Source organism: Gallinula chloropus (assembly GCF_964237585.1).
Source record: "Gallinula chloropus genome assembly, chromosome: 4".
Classification (NCBI taxonomy): domain Eukaryota; kingdom Metazoa; phylum Chordata; class Aves; order Gruiformes; family Rallidae; genus Gallinula; species Gallinula chloropus.
In genome coordinates this window covers 67,370,045-67,391,209 of record NC_140088.1, presented here as the reverse complement: position 1 = coordinate 67,391,209, position 21,165 = coordinate 67,370,045, and the positions used below count along the sequence as shown (strand labels likewise).

General features: G+C 39.4%; 1 protein-coding gene across 1 annotated transcript in view; it reads right to left on the bottom strand.

Moving 5' to 3' along the window:
• SMARCAD1 (SNF2 related chromatin remodeling ATPase with DExD box 1) overlaps positions 1 to 21,165 on the bottom strand; it is a 45,768-nt gene that overhangs the window by 8,280 nt on the left and 16,323 nt on the right. The window contains exons 5-14 of the mRNA XM_084263321.1: positions 20,518 to 20,581; positions 15,687 to 15,775; positions 13,628 to 13,717; positions 12,902 to 12,986; positions 11,108 to 11,499; positions 4,277 to 4,479; positions 3,103 to 3,193; positions 1,874 to 1,973; positions 309 to 368; positions 26 to 101 (exon numbers count right to left, since the gene is read on the bottom strand). Of these exons, the coding sequence (XP_084119447.1) occupies positions 26 to 101; positions 309 to 368; positions 1,874 to 1,973; positions 3,103 to 3,193; positions 4,277 to 4,479; positions 11,108 to 11,499; positions 12,902 to 12,986; positions 13,628 to 13,717; positions 15,687 to 15,775; positions 20,518 to 20,581 (1,250 nt within the window). The remainder of the gene's footprint in view (positions 1 to 25; positions 102 to 308; positions 369 to 1,873; positions 1,974 to 3,102; positions 3,194 to 4,276; positions 4,480 to 11,107; positions 11,500 to 12,901; positions 12,987 to 13,627; positions 13,718 to 15,686; positions 15,776 to 20,517; positions 20,582 to 21,165) is intronic.

Here is a 21,165-nt window from a genome sequence, read left to right as displayed (position 1 = left end):
CTTGTCATTTAATTACTGTACTTACGTGGTTACAATCACATTGAAATCAACAACTTTATTAATAATGTCCACCCTGAGATGTTTCCTATCTTCCTGTGATCCTACAAAAAGGAGAAAACAAAATGAGTACATCTACATATATTTATGAACGCAAAAATTAAAACAGTACACAGGAATACATTCAGCAATAAATACATACATTTAAACAACTGTCTTACAACAATGCTTCCAGGAGCTATTGATCTTATCTGAGGTTGAGCATGCAAGCAACTGCATTATCACATTCATTTCCAAATTAGACTCCTTACCATAGTAAAAAAGGACGTTCAGTTCAGGACACCACAGATGAACTTCTCTTATCCAGTTATCTTTAAGACATTAAAATAAAACTCAAGTCATTTATACTCTATTATAACTTATATAGCATCAAACATATGATTTTCAAAGCAAACTCCTTTAAATTCTCCTGAAGGTTAAGAAACTTTCTGTCTAAATGCTATAAAACTGGTAATATCTAAGGAAATTACCACACAACTGGGCTTTAACTAGTTCTTACTTAACCAGCCTGCACTTTAAACTCAGACAGAAACAGAGGCTGCACAGTCTGTAACCATCATAGAAAAAGAACACGTTTTTCAGACCAATTTCTTCCCTAGACAGTCAATTTCTCAGGAACTAAATCACTTCATTTGTCAGTACTCGCATCCAGAAGTGCTTCTTCAGGAGAGACAGTGCCTCTGGGATTTGGCAAGCAAGGCTGACAGCTCAACCCAGCTCCAGGTGTACAGCCAGAAGAGCGGCCACCAGCAAAGCTACCAGGCCTGCAGGGAAGCCTCTTGACACCCAACACGCACACTGACACCATATTACAGCAGAAGAGGGTGGTGCATCTCTGGTAAATAAACTCTCCACTGGACCCAGATTGGTACTGAGGGGACATCTCCAGAAAAGCATCAGGAAAACTGCAGGTCAGACCACACTTCCTAGGAATCCTGGGAAACCTGGGACAACCTGTCACTACAGGTCACCAGCCTTTACCATTCACTTCACTAAAGCACCTTCATTTACACCTTTATGAACACCTCAGGTTTTAAGTTACATGCATTTTTAAAAGAAATAGTTTTAAAAATTGGGTTCCAGTTGATTTAAAAAAAAAACAACCCCAAAACACAAAAAACCCACACCACACTGAAAATGGCAAATGACCATGAGCAAGCAGAAGATTTTCTTATGTCTTAAGAGAAATTTGAGGCCCACATAAGTATTTTATATTAAAAGAAGCGTTTAGTTCTAGATTAAGCTTGCTACCTTCTCCTTTCTATAACCATTCAACAAACCCAAATTTAAACTTCATGGAAAACTAGTTTCTGCTCACTCAGCAGCTTCACTGACATTTTATTCCACCTGACTTCAAGCACGGTCATTAAAAAAAATCAAAACATACAACTAAAAGATAGTCAGCCTCATCATTTTATGGTTTTCATCTGCCTTGACAGATTCTGTGCAGCAATGTAAAAAATTGACACTGAATGTCTCAAGTACCATGAAACCTAATCCTAAGAACAGCCTGAAGACTAGGAATTGTAGCCAATATTCAGTAAGTAAAAAGAACTACTTTGCTAATCAAGTTCAAATTGTAACAAGCAGCTTTATTTGTGAAGCATTCTGAGCATATTTAAAACATTTCTATGTGACGTCTAATTAATTCAGAATAAAAACGCCTTCAGTATGGTCTGCATTCCAATTCAAATTACATAAGAAGTTGAGTATCACTAAGAACATTTTTCATTTAAGAAAGCTCTCTTTGTTTCATGGTCTATCCAAGTTCATGGGTTTTTTTTTTAAACAAACAATTCTGAAGCTTATAACTTACCTAGTGTTGAAGCTGGCACAACTATCAAGTGGGGACCTCTATTGCCCTCTTGGTAGAGATAAGCTAGAAATGCAATCGCTTGAATTGTTTTTCCTAAGCCCTAAGAGAAAATAAATTTATTTCAACAAAATTTACCATCTGTAGAACATAACAGTGCTTTGTACTCATAAGACAATTGCAGCATAGTCAATGTTACCTAAAGATTACAAATCTTCACAGAGAAGCTGTTGTTTAACCACACAGTTTTACAGAATACAACTCCTCCTTAAGTACAATCGCAGTCAAACTCAATTATCTTTTCAGCCCAACGTTTGAGCATTCATCGTTTCCATTTACAAAGTTTTTCATTTTAGTTAATGTTCTCTGTTTCTTTCCACTTGAGCCAGCTGTAAAAAGGATAATTCTAGCCATTTTTGAAGTGGAATTTAATGTGGAAATCATATTTCTTTGAGATAAGCCTATGTTTCCATCAACACTCACTTTCTTCTGTATTATAGATTTTAAAATTTCTCTTGTCTACCACAAAAAAAAAATTGCACTTAAGACAGTTCTTAAAAATACAAAACATACAGAAGCTGAGAATCGCTGCCCAAGTCTTAGCGAAACAAACCCATCCTTTCACTTGTGGCTCATCACAAGATGAACAGGAGCCAGGATTAAATGCAACTGACAACACATTTTGCAGCTGTATCACTAAGTCTGTTCTGCTGTACAGTTATGGGTGGCATCAGGACCAAATAAAGCCTCAAACCCATAAGCTTTTCTCTCTTACTTCAGAACTTATGGGGAGCACAATGACAGGAGATGGTTGACATGCTGGAGAGGCAGAGGTGGTTTTCACCCACTTAGTTTTAGAAATGTAGAAGATATGGGCTCGCTACAAGTACTTGCCAGACAAGAAGAATGAATTACGTTTATGGGCAAGGAGCTATCAAAATGAATGGTTTGAAGATAACCTGTTGTGGTAGAAACTGCTTCCATTGCATCAGAAGACACCATGTGACTGGTAATTATCAGTTGCCATGAATCTTAAGCTACCTTTGACTTTCAAATTGAATGTAAGAAATCAGCAGCTTTGAAACATTTGGAAAAGATGTTTGCAATTTTAATTTCTATTGGCTAAAAAAAAAGTTACTTACAATCTGCTTGGTGCTTCCAGGAAATGAAAGAATTTAAAATAATTTCTGTAGAACTTCAAACAATTCTTAAATAACCAGTTTCACGCTTACCATTTCATCAGCCAATATGCCATTCAATCCATGTTTATGCAGCAGTGCTAACCAGTTCAAACCAATCTTCTGATATGGCTTGAGTTCCAAACTGTTAAGAAATCAAGTTTAACATGTTAGCATCTTTTATTTGTTTCTCCATAAAACACAACTTCACCCTTATGTTAATCTCAGAATGGCGAGTTTAACATGACGTATTTTAATGCGCTCCAGATTTCCCCGTGTAGTTAAAAAACCCCAACATATAAAACTATCAGTCACCTAAATATCAAAAGAGCTTTCTGAACTTTAAGTGAATTTTCATACATCTTAAATGACCAAAATAAATACCTTTCTTCTAAAATCAGCAATCCACAACCAGTTGAAAGCAGTTACAAAACTGCTTGCTGATTTTTAAAATATAAAAAAAAATTAAATGGCATTTAGCAGCCACATCACTAAGTCTGCTCTGTCATACAATTACCAGTGGTATCAGCACTGAACAAAACTCCAAGCACAATCCACAAGATACACTTAACAGCAAGTCACCTAGTCCAGCATTTTTTGCCAAAAAAGAACCCTCAACTCATAAGTTCCTTCCTTCTTCATCTCAGGTTTTATTCTGACAAACAAAAATTCATTTGCTATTTACCATTAACAGCCTCCAAGTCTAATTCAAGTTGCTATTCTGGTCATTTTCACTTCTCCCCTGTTCTTCCTGACTCTAACAATAATGCCTCCCACCATACTCACTTCCACTCCTCCTAAGCTCACTCTTAATTCTCAATAACCATTTGGAGATCCATACTAACTTACCTCCCTAAAATAAATCCTTCCCCCAACACATCCCCAGTGTCACTCCCCACTGGATACAAAGTTCCAGATCATTTCATACATCTAAAACTTCCTGACAAAGGTCTTAGCTCCAGCTGATAAACTTTATGAGTTTGCTCAGATTCATCTCAATTTGGCATCTTTGAGATCCATTAGAGAAGCAGTCCTGGAGCAAGGAAAACAAGGTACTGAGCACTGTTACATCCTTTTGGCAAGGAGGGTAAGAACAGAAAACCAACTTTCCTGATGCACTTAAAAACATTTGCAACTACTTTCAGAGACTACAGTTCTGAAAAATCCTAGTCTTCAAGTAAACACTACTATCCAACACAGTTGTAAGTATAAAAACCCAGAAAGATACCTCTGATTCAGAATGGATGGTTGTTCTATGTTCCATGCACATCCTCTATCTTCAGTAATCCTGGTTACTTGTTTTGTCAGTTTATTCGAAATGTCTTCACATTTATTCATGAGCTTTAGAACCACATCCCTCTCCTTCAACAATATCTTGCAGTTCCACACTATATCTTCTGACAAACCAGTAGTCTTCGTCATTTTTGTAAACTGTAAAATAATAATAACAAAAATATTATGAACATTGGTAATAGCAGCAAAGGTGCTACAGTGAAGTGTCAGAGCAACAGCATTTTGATTTCCTCTCAAAACTTGAGATACACACTTGGCCCACTGCAAAACTCTGAATCAACACTTGAAGGTCAGCAACTCCTCATACTAAAACAGAACTTAAAACAAAAAAGAGACAATTTCTCTGAAAAGTTTCTAATGTAAAATACAAGGGCTTTCAACTCTTTAAACCCTCATGGTGAGGCAATGTACAGTGCCAAGGAAGCTTTGAAGGCCAGGCCCACTAACAAAACAAAGCAACAAAAGGAAGAAAAAAAAATGCACTTGTCATTAAATCTCATTTTAAGCAATCCCTATTAGATACTAAAGATACAAGATGTAAGTGTAATGCAGGCATCATGGCAAACCAGCCCATGAAGGTGGCTATTAAGAGTTTCTCATGAATCTGTCTGGAGCTCAGCGTTACTTGGTACCAATTTGAACTGTACCACAAATGACACATTCAAGCCAGACTTGGGAAAACCAAAGATAAGAGATTCCCCAAACCTATGTCAGTTTTTTTGCAGTCACCAAGTACTGACAGGCCCAAAGGGTCAGCAAGAATTGGTTCATTCTTTTCAGTGCTTCATATTTCAGTGCTGGAGGAGAATTTCTTCCCCAAGCTAAGACTCACCTAAACTCTTTTTATCTTGCAATGAGACTGATCTCCTATGAAATCTATGAAACACAAACTTACACACATCTGCCAGGTCACTAGCACTTGCCAATAGACTTTCATGGACAGTATTGTCATCCTCATGAGGACCATTCAGTTTCTCCATTTTTTTGCACGTGCAAGTCTAGAGTCAGTATCAGGCTCATTTAACAGAGAGCCAAACAAAACAACACACACACAAATACATTTTTCTAAATGTCACAGCAAACAAGCTGACAGACAAGAAATCAAGGTACCAGAACCTCAATGTAAACACAAACTAACACAAGAACAGGCCACCAGTCTTGAGTGTGTGTGGTTTACAAAGGCAAAGCACACCAGTGTGCACACCTTGTGGCTGAGCTGCGTGTACAGCCCACGTTCAGCATCACTGCGGCTCCCTGTCCCACAACAGGGTATTCACTCTCCCCTTACAGAGATCTGTAACTGCTCTGCCACCATGTCACCATCTTCAAAATCCATGCTCCCACCTTTACCAAGGCTAACTTCCTCCACTGCTTTATACTTCGAGTCTACTACAAAGAGGAGCTCCTTGCTAGAAGCTGCATTTCAACTAGCTTCAATTTTTAAGAATGGTTTGACGTTGCAATCCTTCCTACCTCACTCATGAATACACACTTTCTCCAACAGTTCTTGACCATTCCTGTGAAAACTGCTTTGCAAGTCTCATTCTCACAACTCTGCTTGCCATAGACCTACCATGTAACATCAAGACTCCTAGTTAAAACTTTTTCTGCTTTTTAACGTTATAAAGCATTAATACATTTGACACATCATCTTGCCCTTCACCACTTGCTTCCTCAAGTCCACGCTAGTTTCTTTACATGTTCTTCTGAACTTTTGTCTTCACTACAATATGGCTATTCTCCAATTTAAAGCCAAGAAGCCTGAAGTAGAATCAAAACAGGCCCTTCAGACCCTTTAGCTTCTCCCCAATTCCCCACAGGACCACCTGCAGAAAGCGCAAAGCCTTCCAACAAATTTATTTCTACAGTAACTGGCATCATATTCTTAATTACAGTATTTTCACACATATTTATCCATGAAGTCATTCCACTGACATCTGCCTTCCAATTTGCCATTCTTTCGTTAAAATAGAAGTAATTTCCCAATGGATTTTTCTGAAATTTAAATCAGGGATCTGTTAAAAAGTTTAGCACAGGCACATAGCCTCCAGGAACTTCTTCCTTGAAAAAGTGAAGGGGTCGTATGATCCAGTTATTATGTATGAAGTAACTGATGAATGTTCCCACACTGCAGCGTAAAAGCAAGCTTTGTCAAGCTGAAGTGTACCAGCAGGCCTCCAAAAAAATAAAGAGAAAAGCAGTGATGCCCTCTACTGACAGCCTGCCCTTACAGTTTCAGGGTTTTTTTTTGGTTTAGCTGTGGTTTGGGTCTATTAAAAAAAACAAACAAAAAACAAAACCCAGAAGGTTTACCAACACTCATAGGTTAAACCAGGCTAAGACACACACGTCAACACTTGTAAAGAAGTTTTCTAAATAGAGTTATCTATTTAGAAATAAAAGGAGATGTAAAGAACACGATTTTTAATACACGATTAAAACATTTCAACATTTGTTTTGATGCCTAAAGCTCTGGTTGGCATGAATGTAAATCCTATAATCTATAAATACAGCCACGGAGAATGAAGCCATCTATTATTAACAGAAACTGTATTGTTTTGTGTCAGCATGTTCGCATTCATCTCCAAGTTACAACAAGAAAAGCTTCAGCCACCGGTTTACACGCGAAACACACAACGTTACCCTGCCATGCGCAACACCAAGCAGATCATCGGGTGCCCTGGGGCTCATAGAGGTTCTGACATCTCCTTGGGCTCACTTTTTTCAAAAGAGATCAAAAAACATGAGACCACCACAGACAACTGAACCCATGAGCTTCCACAGCACACACTGAAGAAAGGTCCACCGGAGTCCCGGGCTGCAGCAGTGTCCCAGGGTATCCAGCTGCCACACAGCATGCTCTGCCCAGTGATTTAGAATATCACTCAGGGTGAAAGCAACAACCTCGATCAACAAACCCCAATTCAGCTTCAAGCAGCTCCCACAGTTCCTAGCCTGATGCATTTGCTACTTCCCTTCAGTTTGCTTTGGTGCAAGATGCTTCTGGATTTCCTGCTAGCGAAGGTTTTGTAGCACTTCGTAGATGGGCAGCAAAACAAAAGGCGAGATAAAAAAGCAGAAGCTACCCTCCTTAAGTTTACATCTCCTAGCTTGTATACAGTTGCAATACACAGCATATGATGAACAATTAAGTTCATCTTTGACTGCCCAGATCTCCCATTCCCCTATAAGTGATAAGCTAAATATATGCTATGTCAGAATTCCTATGTAATATTTTGCATCAGTTCAATTTGTGTGTGCTCCTTAAAGTGTTACTTTTAAAGGCAACAGACACTGCTTAATTCACATAAACTCTATAAATGTGATGGAATACTGTGCATGCGAGAAAAGAGAGGATGCAGCACGTCTCTCACAGATACACATTTCCAGACTAAAGGGAAATTGAAGCAGTTAATTATAAATCTTAAAAATAATGAACAGCATTGAACTCCCTCCAGTTCATACCTCTGCATTTACCAAAGGCAGCGTGAATTTGCACTGGGCATACCCAAAAAGGAGCAGAACCCCTCCCCCAGACCCCACAAAAACTCAGCTGGGCTCCTTCTTGAGCCAGTCTCGGCTCTGTCCTTGTTTCCTGGCACACACTGCACACAGGTGAGTACTGCTGTTCCATGACCACGCTTACAGCCTGAGAGTTGCCGTTTCCAACCCTGCCCAGTTCCAAAGTCTGGAAAAGAAAGTGCAGTTAAGCTATAATATAGTGCCAGCAAGGTTTTTAGAGGAGTGAGGGTGGGAAGGGCAGGCAACGGGTGCCCAGAAGTGCTTCCACTGAGGAAAGGTATCACGCTGTGTGCAAGCCTTAATGAGTGCCAGTGGGGTGTCAACAGGACCCTGATGCAAATAGGAGTGGAAGGTGGGAAGCCAACACAAGAAAAGACCCATGAGGAGGGAAGGCCTCTCTATTGGTTGTGAGTTTATTAATGCACACCTGGCATTGTAGGGCACAAAGCCAGCACAGAGCACGACTGCATGATGAGAGGAAGACATCACTGAACACCAGCTCCTTGCACAAAAGCTGCCTTTTGTGAGGTGAACTTTCCTCTTCGCCAGGTCCTGCTGGCTGCTCGGAACCCTCGTCTTTGCCTTGCCCTCCCCAGCCAGCCATGTTTCCTCAGTGGTCTTCCCTCCCTTTCCTCCTAACCTGCAGAGCCCCACTTTCTGCTGACCACTCATTAGTGTGCCTACCCCTGCTGCCTCATCTGCTCCCCTTGTGTTATAATCCCCAGTTCCCAACAGGGGAGAGCTGCTCCTCGTAATTCTGCTTGGGAATCTCCCATTTGGGCATCACACTTCCTCTTCTGTCTCAGCTCCATGCTTGGGCTTGCTTCTCCAGCACGGACAACCTGGGACCACCCTGCCAAACCTTCTGCCCTCAGAAAGCAATGCACAATTTTAAGCTGTGAATATGGGTAGTACTCAGAAAGGCACGCTGCTCTCAGAGTACACATGCCAATCTTGTGTTACCTACTATCACCCCTACGCACACAACAATCTGGGGAGAAGCCATAGGTCCTCTCACAGAGGAGTGCCACTTCTCCAAATGAGGAGACAGACACTTACAGCCTCAAGGCCCTACCCAAGCACTCTTTTACACAAGGCAGTGTTTGAGAGGAGGCATTTCCAGCTAGTCATCTCCAGCACTGAATGCTGGATACAACTACCATCCTGGAAAATACAGCTGATCTACACAGTATGGGCATTTCTAAATTGCCAAAGGAATCAATCTTTGTGAGGAGCAAGGACTGTTTCAGCACTCACCATTTATTTGTTTGAGAACCACATTTGTTAAATTTGCTCTGTATATTTTAGCTGTTACTAGATCAAGTTAAACATCTTTCTTAAATATTGGCTGCAGAGAATAAGTATTTTCAAGCATTCTTAATTTCAAAAGCTTGAAATTTAAGTCTGCCTGAGGAAAAAAAAAAATCAATCCAACCTAGAAAGGTTGTCTTAAAAAAAGTCATTTAAATTTACATTTTCCTGGAATCAGACATTCCATTTCCAAATAAGCAGGCTTTAGTGTTAATCTCCAACTGAGAGCCTTAATATCTCTCTCAAATCTAATAATGAACAAGTGGTAACAACTTCAGTGCTTTACACTGTGTTACAAGAGACAGCATTACAGGAATAGACCTTAAAGCTAAGCCAATTTCTTCAAGGCTAAAACTGAATCAGTTCTCTCCATTATTCTACCTCTCTTTATTTAGTAGGAAAAACGTTGGGTCACTGAGCTACTGGATTTTTAAAAACAATTAAATCCACACTGACATGAAACATCTGCTAAAATCTGCTGCAAAACTACTTCTACTCTGGGCAAGTATTCACAACATTATATAAACATGTGGTTGCTGACAGCAGCAATCTTTATGAAAGACAAATTTTGAACACAAACAGGCCCATGCAGCTTTTTTTTAGGAAAAAAATAGTCTACACAGAGAAAAGGAGAACAGCCCTGTAGCAAATATTTCTGCAAAGAATTAAGCTCAGGCAAAATCCAACAAGTTTAGAGAGGAATAGCCGTATGACAGATGTTCTGTGAGAAGCCAAAGGCTTGGGGCAAAACGGATTTCTTTCACAGCATACCTGCACCTTGTATTTTTTTTTCCAAGTACCGTCCTCTTGTCTCCCTCCTTGCAGCACAACTTACAAAGATCATTTTGTTTTCCTTAAAAATCAGTTTAGTATCTCTTAACTTTTTCTATGGTAAAACATTTAATGTAACAAATAATAAGTGTTACTGTTTTACTCATAGTGAAGAAGTTCTATTAAGCTCTGAAAAAATATAAACAGATCTTACGTACATCAATGGAGGAGGTTTCAAAACACATGCTGATAAAAAAAACCATACTGATTACTCTGCAAGAGGGCCTATGCACAGTTACTACTTTAAGATCAAAAGCACTAATAAATGAAACCAAGAAAATCTGCCATAACGCAGTTCAAATTTCTTACCAGGACATTGCTCTTATCAGACCTGATGCCTTGCAGTTAACTGAAACTGCACAAAAACATGAAGGCAACAAACTAACCATGGGAAACATTTGAAAGTTACACCCCAGTGAGGGTAGATTATCTACTTACCAAGAGGTACCGTTTTATCTTCTATTGTGGGTTGTGGTTTAGCCTTCTGATGCTTTACCTTTTATTAATAAAAAACACAGGAGCTCATTCCACTAAAAAAAAAAATATGGCTGCATTGCTCAGGCAGCAAACCCATGCTAGAGACTCAGCTGCAGCACGTTACAGAAAAATGCCACACAAAAAAAAAAAAAAAGAAAAAAGAAAAGAACACAACTTGTATGAAACTGAAAATATCCATGCTGGCACCTTCAATCATGGAGCTACCCTGGAAGCTGCTGCTGCTACTCAAGTGTCTGCAGTAAAGGTCCCGCCACGTTCTTGCCTCCTGCATGGGTTTTCAGCCACAAGAGCTCAGAACAGGCTAGCAAACACCTCCTTCCCAAGTGAAGGCTCTAATTTCTTCTTCTGCAGTGAAATCAACCAACTTTCTATGCTACAGAGTGAGTGGCAGTAATGTCAGCCAATCAGCTTGAGTTTTCCAGGAAAATCACCCCTTAATTCATTCAAAATCAGGTCATATGACACTATTTGAAATGCTATTGGCTTAGGAGGAACATAGCATTTTAGCCTAATCAGGCTAAGGCCACCCATCTAAGCCTCCCTAGGCTGAAGCCACCTTGACTCTAGGCAGGCTGGGGATAGGAAAAGAAAAATGCAGACCTACCAGAGACTCCCAGCTGTTAAAGGGCCGGAGCGCTATTATCTTCTGAGCCTTTTTCTGAGAACACTGGGGAATCAAAGTCAGTTCGCTTGGGGAAGCATCCTGCAGGAAGCTGAGGATTTTCGCTTTGTAGTCATCCTCCATCACTTCGTCGCCGCTGCTGTAGTCCTCGTCAAGGGAGCTACCACCATCTTCAGAAGCTGACTCGTGCTCCGAGTCTTCTGTTTCTCTTTTAGTACTCCAGAAGCTGCTTTTGCCTTTCTCCTTTTTCTCAAAGCCATTCTGCTCTTTTCCATAAGATTTCTGCTTCGGCTTCTCTTTACTCTCATTGCTTCTGCTCTTGTTAGAGGCTTCGGTCCAGTCAGAAGCTTCACTTTTGGGAGGAAATTCCATGCCTGTGTATGTAACAGAAGGCAACAAGTCAATGCATACTGATTAAGGGAGAATTACAACCCACTTTTCTAAAATAAAACCTATATAAACCACAATTCTAGTATTTAATACGCAACATGTGCTACGAAGAGGGGAAAAAAAGCAAGCACCATGCAAGTCTGCCTAAAACATGTAAATAATACCTATTGTGAGTATAAGGTGAGTATAATTCGTATACTGCTCAAATAGCAGAAGGCTTTAAGTAACTGCCTTAAAATACAGATGACCAGCGCTGTGTCGGCTGTGCGAGCTGTGGAAGCTCTGAGGTAGGAGCAGTCAGGCACTTCGCCGTATCGCTGGGGTGAGAAACTGGTCCCACTCCACCTGACTGCAGAGATGTTAATTTTGCTGATTTCTGATAACAAGCCTACTTTCCCTACAAAAGGTTTTTAGGGAGGAAGAAGGCTGTCACATTTTAATACGCCTCAGTACAGTATCAGAGTCGGGACAACAAAAACATGTACTTGTTAAAGACATTGAAAGAATGAGAGATTTCCAACCAAAATAACCCCACTGTCCTAAAGTGAAATGGTTATTTACTAGAATGCGAGGAAGGCATTTTCAGAAGTGACTTTTATGGGTTTTTCTTCCTTCCTTTGGGGAAAAGCCATTCCAATGGTTTCTTTTCTGCCCAACCCCAGCTTCCTGCTGACTGACTCCAACACCAGTGTATCCTTACCAGAAGCAGCCCCAGCAAGGACCCAGCCTCATGCATACTGAGAGCTCTCTCCACTTGTAAAGGATCCAACTAAGAACACTGTCATATCCCAAGAATACTTAAATAGCTGATACAGCAAAACATACACCTGACAGCTGTGTAACACACTGAAAAGTCATCACTTCATACAGTATTTAAGTTATAACTCTAAGATTTACCTGGAATCACACCTCACTCCCTACCACATTTAATGCACTGGTATTTACAATTTTGCTGCACAATTTAAGACCTATTTCTAGTATGTCTCTCCTATATTTTAAAAAGATAAAGTGGCATGTCACTTGTCACATATGTAGTTATTTACAACTACTGATTTATAATTACTCCAGTTCAAAAACAAAACGAAATTTTTTAATAAGCAGGAGAGGAGCAAGTATCAGCTTTGACACAGAGTATATTTTGATACACCCATAGGTAATCACAATTTATATAAAGCCTCATTAGCAAGGCAAAGATCAAAAGATAAAATAATTGTGATACTTAACTATAGAAAAATTGAGTTTCCCCTTTTTATTCTCCCCGTAATACTAACTTCAAGTTAAAGTTTCTAGGCATAGTACTGTTAGGAATATTGCTGCTGGACATTAGAAAATGTTCGTACCACGTCTCTAAGATTGGGATAAAATGGATTATAAATCTCTCTTTACCCTCATCATCTTCTGCAAACACTCTCAGGGCCTCCAGTGCTTCATTAAACACCCAGTTATGTTCCTGAAGTACATCTCTGAGTTCCTAGTAAAAGATAAGAAATTTTGTATTTGTTAAACAAAACCTGAATTCCTGCACATAACAATGTTAAGGCACTAACACTTAATTCCACACAACAAAGACGACCCCTGGAAATCAGATGACTCAAAATAGAGTAAGTGAAAACCCTTCAGTTTATCCCTGTATGCTCAGTTTAGGCAGGGCTGCACACCACTTTTCTAGAAGGTAAGAGCACACAAACAAGCTTTGCTTCCAACAATTTAAATATTTTTAATATATTAAAACACCCTGACAAGTTGCTGAGTATTGTGAGGTAACTAAACTAGCTCCGACTGCACAGTGTATCTAATCACACACGGGAGAAGAGTTGAGAGAGGGGGAGGGATAGTTTCACCATGTGTTTGTCTAACAGATCAACTTTGACTATACCAGTCTTGTCATGAGACCAATAAAAGTACGATAAATTCCATAGAATCCCAATCCCATCCAACTGCTCTTAGTTCACAGCAGGTTACATTCCAAAAGCATCAGTAGCTAAGACCTTCCTACCCTGGCCTCTTCCCAAGACTGCTGCTGGAGTAAGGACTGTTTTATTTATACTGTAAACAGCTGCAATTTTCTCAAAATGTCAAAACCTGATGTGCCAGCAGGACACAAGAGCTCACCTCCTTATCCAGTCCAGGGAATGTATTTTGCAGTTTCTTCACAAGCATCTCTTGCCTCTCCCACTGTCTTTGGGGTTCTGACTCATCCAGCTACATTGAAGGAAAAAAAAATCTATTATGTTTAATGTAAATTAAAAGCATAGAAATAGAAAAAAGCATAAATAATCAAAACCCTAATAGATATTGCTTATCCTTTAAGAGCCCCTCTACATGACAAAAGTACTCAAGACAAGTCGGAGCTGCAGAAGCGATTCCTTATAGCCAATGATCAAAGACCAAAACTTGCATAAGCATAGAAAATGTCTTTAGCCATGAAAGACTGGCATTCGTTACTTGATAAGCATAGACAGTACAAATTTACATGCCAAAATAAAAATAATTTATAGCTATCTAGTTTTTATTTCTTTAAAATAAAAAGGTAGTAGTGATTCTTGATGATATTTAAGGCAGAGGATGGCAGGTTTAACAATCAGCTTAGATTACCAAGCACGCAGTATTTAACCCACCAGAATCTATAAACATGTCAAACGGTGTGCTTATACGAAGATTTACAGGTAAAAAAATCCACAGACAGTGTGTCACAGCACCAGGGAGTCACATCAAAAGCTGGCAAACGTTTTCATCAACAATAGCTTCACTAACAGCTACTATCAGCCTGCAAAAAGGGAGGTTTCTTATGAACGAGTGCCAAGACTCCGACGTGCCACAAGCGGCTCAGTTGTGTTTTCACCCCAGAGAACTACACAAGTTGCTTCACAGACCTCTGAACGCAAAGTGATTACCAATATACTTCTCTACAGCAGAGGAGGTGCCAACACGTTTGATCAATATTTATTTCACTGACTGATGCTGTTTGCTGAAAGAGCACAAACCAGATCACCCAGAAGCATTCTGAGTAACCAGACATGACTCCTGTTCTCAGTGAACCTGCATCATCACTGCAAGTACAGCAACAGTATGTAAAATAGCTGGCAAATTATGCTCTCGTCTTATGAGCCAGAGGAAAAGCAAAAGGGAGAAAAAAACCTGCAAATTTTCCCACTACAATTCTCTACTACAGATTTAAAAAACATGTTTCAGCTGTTATTCCCAATGTTCCCCCTTTAACTATAATGGGACTGTTAAGCACAGAAATCCAACTGCTGCGTGAAACCTGGTCAAGTGACACATTGTTTGCTAGGCTGGCTGGGTAATAATTCAGTGAAGTCTCCTTCGTAACCTAATCCAGGGGTTAGGTGAGGAAGAACAAACCTAAACACCAGCAAATCTTGACTCACAAAATTCACAGCTCTACAGGAACTAGGGGAATATCAGAGCAGTATTATTTTTTCTTACATGGAGAACTCCACATTTTCTTTGTGTTGTTCTGACTGAGGACAACAGTCAAATCAACACAAAAACAGTTAACTATCCTCCAACCAGCCTTCAGTATTTACTGTAGCATTCCCTTTCTCAATCCTAAGTGGTTTTCAAGGATGTCTACTGGAATGTCTGGATGCTGGCCTCATTACAGTATGGCAGGACTTGCCAAATACCAACCAGGAATGCTACATGGATCCTATTTATTAGTAGAGATCAAGGTAGTCATTCCTTTAAATGCAACAGATAATTAATTTTAAAGGATTTCCCCAAGTCATAGCTTCAATTATATTCATAAACATTACTCCTATAACACAGAACAGTGGCAATGGATGTTGAACTGTCTGAGGACACACAAGGAATGACCTGATGAGACAAGCTGATCCATAGCCCATAACTCCCACTGATGTTCACAAGAACCAAATAGGACTGGGCATCTTGCATACTGCTACCTGCCATCAACCACTTCCACTGAACAGTCTCTGGGAATACAAACCCACAGAGACTAAGAAACAAACCAGGTAATTCCATCCAGAACTGCCAAGGTGAAGAAAGTAGAAAAACCCTCATTCAGCTGGCAAGATTTGAAGTGGATTGTATTTTCTGATAAAACACGTCAAATTGATCAGCCCACTGCCACTGACTGTGTCAGGTAATTCCACTTACTGCACAATGCACAGAAAGAAGAAACAGTACTTACATAATCAGCTCTCGACTTTTTTGTGACTTGCTCATTTCTGTTTTTGCAATTTGTGGGAGAACCTTTCAGTTTCCTTTTACGAGAGGCAGCTTTAAAAAGAATCAAGGCAGAGTAGAAGTGTTAATTATTTAATTAAGTTTACACCAAAACAGCAGAACCATTCAAAACAACACTATAGTACCTACTTGTTAGCTGCAAAAGATGTTTACAATCTCCATAATAGTTTCCTGTTACACTCCACAGATAAATTGAAACTTCAAGCAAAGCAGCTGCTTGAAAGTACATGTTTATTTACTTCCAAGATTTCTTTAGTAGTTTGGCAATTACCTCTCATATACAGCAACTTTTTTTTTTTTTAATAGTTGCCAAGTGTTTTACACACAAGTTGCATAAACACATAAATCTGTCCGGTTTTCTGCAAGTTGACTGCTTTTGGACAGTTGGTATTTAGTCAAGGCTGAGCCCCAGTCATGAGTTGGAATATATGCACCATTGCCAATCTGGAAGTGCTGATGACTGATTCCTGGCTCAGGTGCACAATGCAGAGGTTACCACCAAACAGTTTTCAACATTAAATCCAAATGCCTCAAAGAAAACTATGCCTATCGAGTTGGTAGTAACTAAGTATCAGTGATAACCATATTACTAATTAATAGTTCCTATGAGTCACAACTTTCTGAGTATCTTTGGGCCCTGGCGATTATCAGATTATCATTTACAGCATTAAGACCTGCCCAGTCAGGTGCATTTTCTGACTACTGCTGTGCACAGCTCATGAAGGCAAGAACACATTAGCACTATCTCCACACGTCAGCTTTCCCTGAAGCAGCAACTGCTACCAGACCAGAATATTGTAAAAATTCCTAGTCCATGATCTGAAACAGTACAGCAAGTTAAATCCTTTTACAGACAAGTAACTGCCTGCAGGACTTTGATGTCTGATATCAGCCCCTCTGGGCAACACCCCTGCCAGACTGACAAAGGAGACCACTGAACAAACACACACACAAAAAAAAATCACACTTGCCTTCCAATCCAAGAAACTGTTTGGATGATCAAAATAGTTTTAGTTGGGGAAAATCAAGTAGCCACATCTTGGCATAAAGACGACTTTTCTGTGGAAATACTTCCAAATACATTTTCTACCAGATTCATTCACTCTCTTGGATATCAGAGACGTGACATAATATTTTTTTAAAATACATCATTAAAGCATCCCAAAGACAGAAAAGTAAAACATCAGCAATTCTTCCTTAAATGAAGCATCTGGCAAGAGATACCAGAAAACAGTGATATGACTTTCTTTCTTTCAAAGTCTTTGAAGGTGACTCACCTTCACCATTCAGATCTCAACCTTTCTGCCCAAAGTCACTTAATACTGCTAGGAAAAGCCTTGCTACTAGCTTCAGTCTGAGAAACGTGCATTTGTCTTGATGTCAAAGGTAAGGGCTGTCATGTCAGGCTGCTCTTGGTTACAGCACTAGAAGTCATGGAGGCCTCAATGCTATTAGTGCTTAAGCTCAATTAAAACTGTGTTCAGGATGAGTAATTCACAATGTAGCGACTCTGCAAACGTCTTTACCATATCAAAAAATACACAGGCTCCATATAAAAGTATTTTAAAGATCTCCCTTCTTTGAAGTCACAGGATGAGCACTCAGTCTTTGAAGAAAACCTGATTGTGAACAATTGAGTCAAACTGTAGCAACACAGAATTATTTAGAAATCAATATGTGTTTTTCTGAAACACACATTTGCAAACTGCAAAAGAACCAACCCCCAAAAACAATACAAAAAACCCAAACCAACTTTCTCATGACATTCACTTTGCAATCATCTTTCCTATGCTAAGGCAGCATGAAGAAGGCATGAAGAAACTATTCCTGCTAGACTGGAGCCATCTTGGGAGCAGAGTCACAGCACACTGGGACTTCCAAAGGAATCCTTGTTCTCTCTATAAATTTTATGATGAGCAAGGAGAAAAGCAGCTCTGAGGTTTCAGAATTTAGAGAGGCACCTGTAATTACTTCCACCCTCATCAGCTGCTAGTACTTGCCATGGTTCTGCCCCCAGCCTTGAGCTGAGCACCACACAGCTGCTCACTCTGGGGGGAAAGGAAAAAGGAAAAAAAAACCCAAAGGCAAACCTCATGGGTCAGGATAAGGATAGTTTACTAGCACAACAGAGAAATAACAATAATAGGACTTTTATTGCTATAATATATGAAACCAGTGACACACAATGCAGCTTCTCACCAAACCACACAAGTCAGGCCATGCAGCTCAGAGCTGTCCCAAAGCTGCACCATCCCCAAAAACTGCATGTCCTGAAGCCATGCACTCCTGCTCCCACAAGCCCCCCCTTTATGCTGAGCATGACATAATTGGCATGGAATACTCCCTTTCATCAGTTGGGTCACCTGTCCCAGCTGTGTCCCCTCCCAGCTTCCTCCTCACCCCCCAACCTTCTCATTAGCAGGGAAATATGAACAACTGAAAAGTCCTTGACCACCTGGCAACAACTAAAAACATCAGGGTGTTATCTCTCATCCTAACTCCCAAACAACATTACACCAGCTGCTAGAAAGAACGTTAACTCTATCCTGGCTGGAGCCAGGATACCACTACAAAAAAACCCAACACCTTATTGCTGTAACTTCCCCCACCATCACAAAAGAAAGTCGTCCTGCCCGTTCCTAAAGCTGTGAACGTCAGACAGGTTTACGTGAGGCTTCAGTTCAGAAGCACCCTCACCAACTCCATGATTTTCAAGACGTACAGAACGCAACATTCAAGCACGTGGATTACCACCAGCTTCACATCTTTCATTCATACCCCTATTTTACAAGTGTCACATCTAATCCTCACACCCGTAAGTCATTTGCAAAGCCTGTTGGTTTAGCTCTGTAGATTCAAGCTATAAATACAAGTTTTTGTCATTTTGAAAGGACAGAAAAAAATTAGGATGCCTCGGCCATGCTTTTTTAGCAAAGCCATACTTCACAAAACTATTTCATCCCTGACCTCTCACACAGTAAACACTTCCCAACAAGTAAAGCATATCATAAATTGACTTTGTTAAGCAGATGTTCAGCAACATCTCCATTTTTAAAAAATGTATCCAAAATAAGGTGATTTATACCACTTTTCAGGCATGCTTACTTCTAACTAAATATTTTATACAACAGATGTGATTAGTGAGAATTTTGCTGCCAAGAAGGTTTTTTTCTGTGTGCTAGTATTGAAAAGATGTGAAAAAACATTCTCACTAAAATGGCCAAAAGGCAGGGCCTGCATACCAGAAATCAAAGTGGTTTACTTCAAACACTGTGAACTGCAACAAAGTTTAAGGATATTAGACCTTAAATTGGTTTAATAATCATTTAAAACCTTGAAAAGTAAACCCAGGACAATAATCTTCCAGGACGGGATTTTCCAGGAGCAGCAGCACTCAGAAATTGTCCCTCAAAAATATGCTCATGTTCATTTCCTATTGCCAGCATGGAAGAAGTCCATTTATAGCATGCGACCATACACACAGTGACAACCTCAAAACTTTGGTCTGGTTGGGTTAAAATAAACAACACTTTAACCACAAAACTAAAACACATACACAACCCTTCATTAAAATCAGCCCAATGTTATAAAACTTTCCACTAATTGTTAAAAATATTTGAAGTTGTATATGAAAATCAGAAGATGAAAATATGGTAAGTATATCACAGGAAGTCAAATTAGCAAAAAATCTTCTACTTGAGGAAAGGAGTAAAACTTGCTCTCCTTCAGCATGAGCTTCCTAGACATACTGCTTCCAAAACCGTAAGATACTGCATAAAAACACACATGAACTATTAGAACAACTAAAATAATTAAGAGTAATCATAAATAGCTTTTTCCATCATATCCAAACCACGAAGATCTCTCAGGAAAAACATGGACAAGTGAACTACAAACAGATCAGCCTTTTATAATGATGTTAATATTCATACCACCTTCCATTATTCCTCCACAAACCCCAGTAAATCAGTGTAAGACAAGAGGTTTAACCCTGGACTTAAGTGGTGTCAAGAACAAACCCAAATCCCAAGAATTATGGCCCTTTTACAGGCTTACCAGTTTCTACACATTCCCATATAATGGTTGGGGGGTTTTTTTGGTTTTGTTTTGCGGTGGGGGTTTTTTTGTGTGGTTTTTTGTGCTGTTGTGTTTGTTTTGGTAACAGCATCAAACTGCATAAATTCAGAGGCAGAACAAAAAAACACTAGAGGAGCTCTGAGGGTTCAAAGGAGGAGAACTGTGGGGATTTGTCTAATGTTTAAGACTAATTGTTCTTATTCAGAATTACAAGGAAGTCTTTAAGTAAACCTGAAGAGGAAGTTGTGATGTGCTTTGACACAACCAGTGTCTAGTTTTGAGCGGCTGTGTACTCTGATACATTTGTTCCATACCACCAGATTTCTCATCTACAACATTTAGAATTCATGTTGCTAAGACATCACTGTTTGCCTCAACTGCTGGGCAAAGAAGGACCCAGCAAGAACAGGTATCACTTAAGGACACATGTAAAGTAACCCTGAGCTTCACAGAAAAAAAAAAAAGGAAGCCTTTTTTTGTTCTATTTTTGGGTTTTGGTCTGCATCCTCAAAACCTTTTATCTTTCCCTTTGCAAATCCTGTAATTTCAGTTTTCTGCTATTACAATAAGCAAATAGTATAACTTTTAGCATGTAATATTTCCACTTTTTAAACATCTCCCAATCAAGTTTACTTCACCAAATTAGTTACACTTCTAAAGTTTGTTTTTAGTGTGGTTCTGTTCGTTGTTAAACATACCTTCATCATTGAACTTCAAACCAGCAGCTATAGCTTCATCCATCGTGCGTGCAGATTCTATCAACTGAAAAAAAAAAAAAGTCAACTGCTAAGTGATGAGGGTTGACCCAGCTGAACAGACAACAAAAGTAATAGATCAGTGTGACTGAAACACACTTCAAAAGCACCCCAGAAATACCTCTATTACAAAATCCAGTAACAAAATTGACAGGTACCAATTAGCTAGACCATAAAAATCTACTGGAAACTATTTTTAATATAGTCTCATTGATCACTGCTTTTTTCCTACTTCACAGATATGCTGCACATATTTACTTAAAAGCTTTTTTCCTCCCCAAAACATTATTCATTGTTACTATCACAAAACCAGATGATCCAAAATAACTCCTGCCTGTACACTGTTATGTCACACTTGTCGATTTCCTGAAGGTAGATGAAGCTCACAATAAGCCTCAAAGTTTATCCATACTTCCTTGCAGTCCCAGACTCTTTTTCCATCCATGTGTAACCTCAATATAGTTCATTTTTACAAATTAATTGTATTTTCAGACCTTTAGAATGCTTTTTGTGACTTAACTTCAAAGAAGCAAATGGCCTAAAAGTTACAAATAGGAAAACAAAAAGTTATGAGGAATCCTGATTCACAAG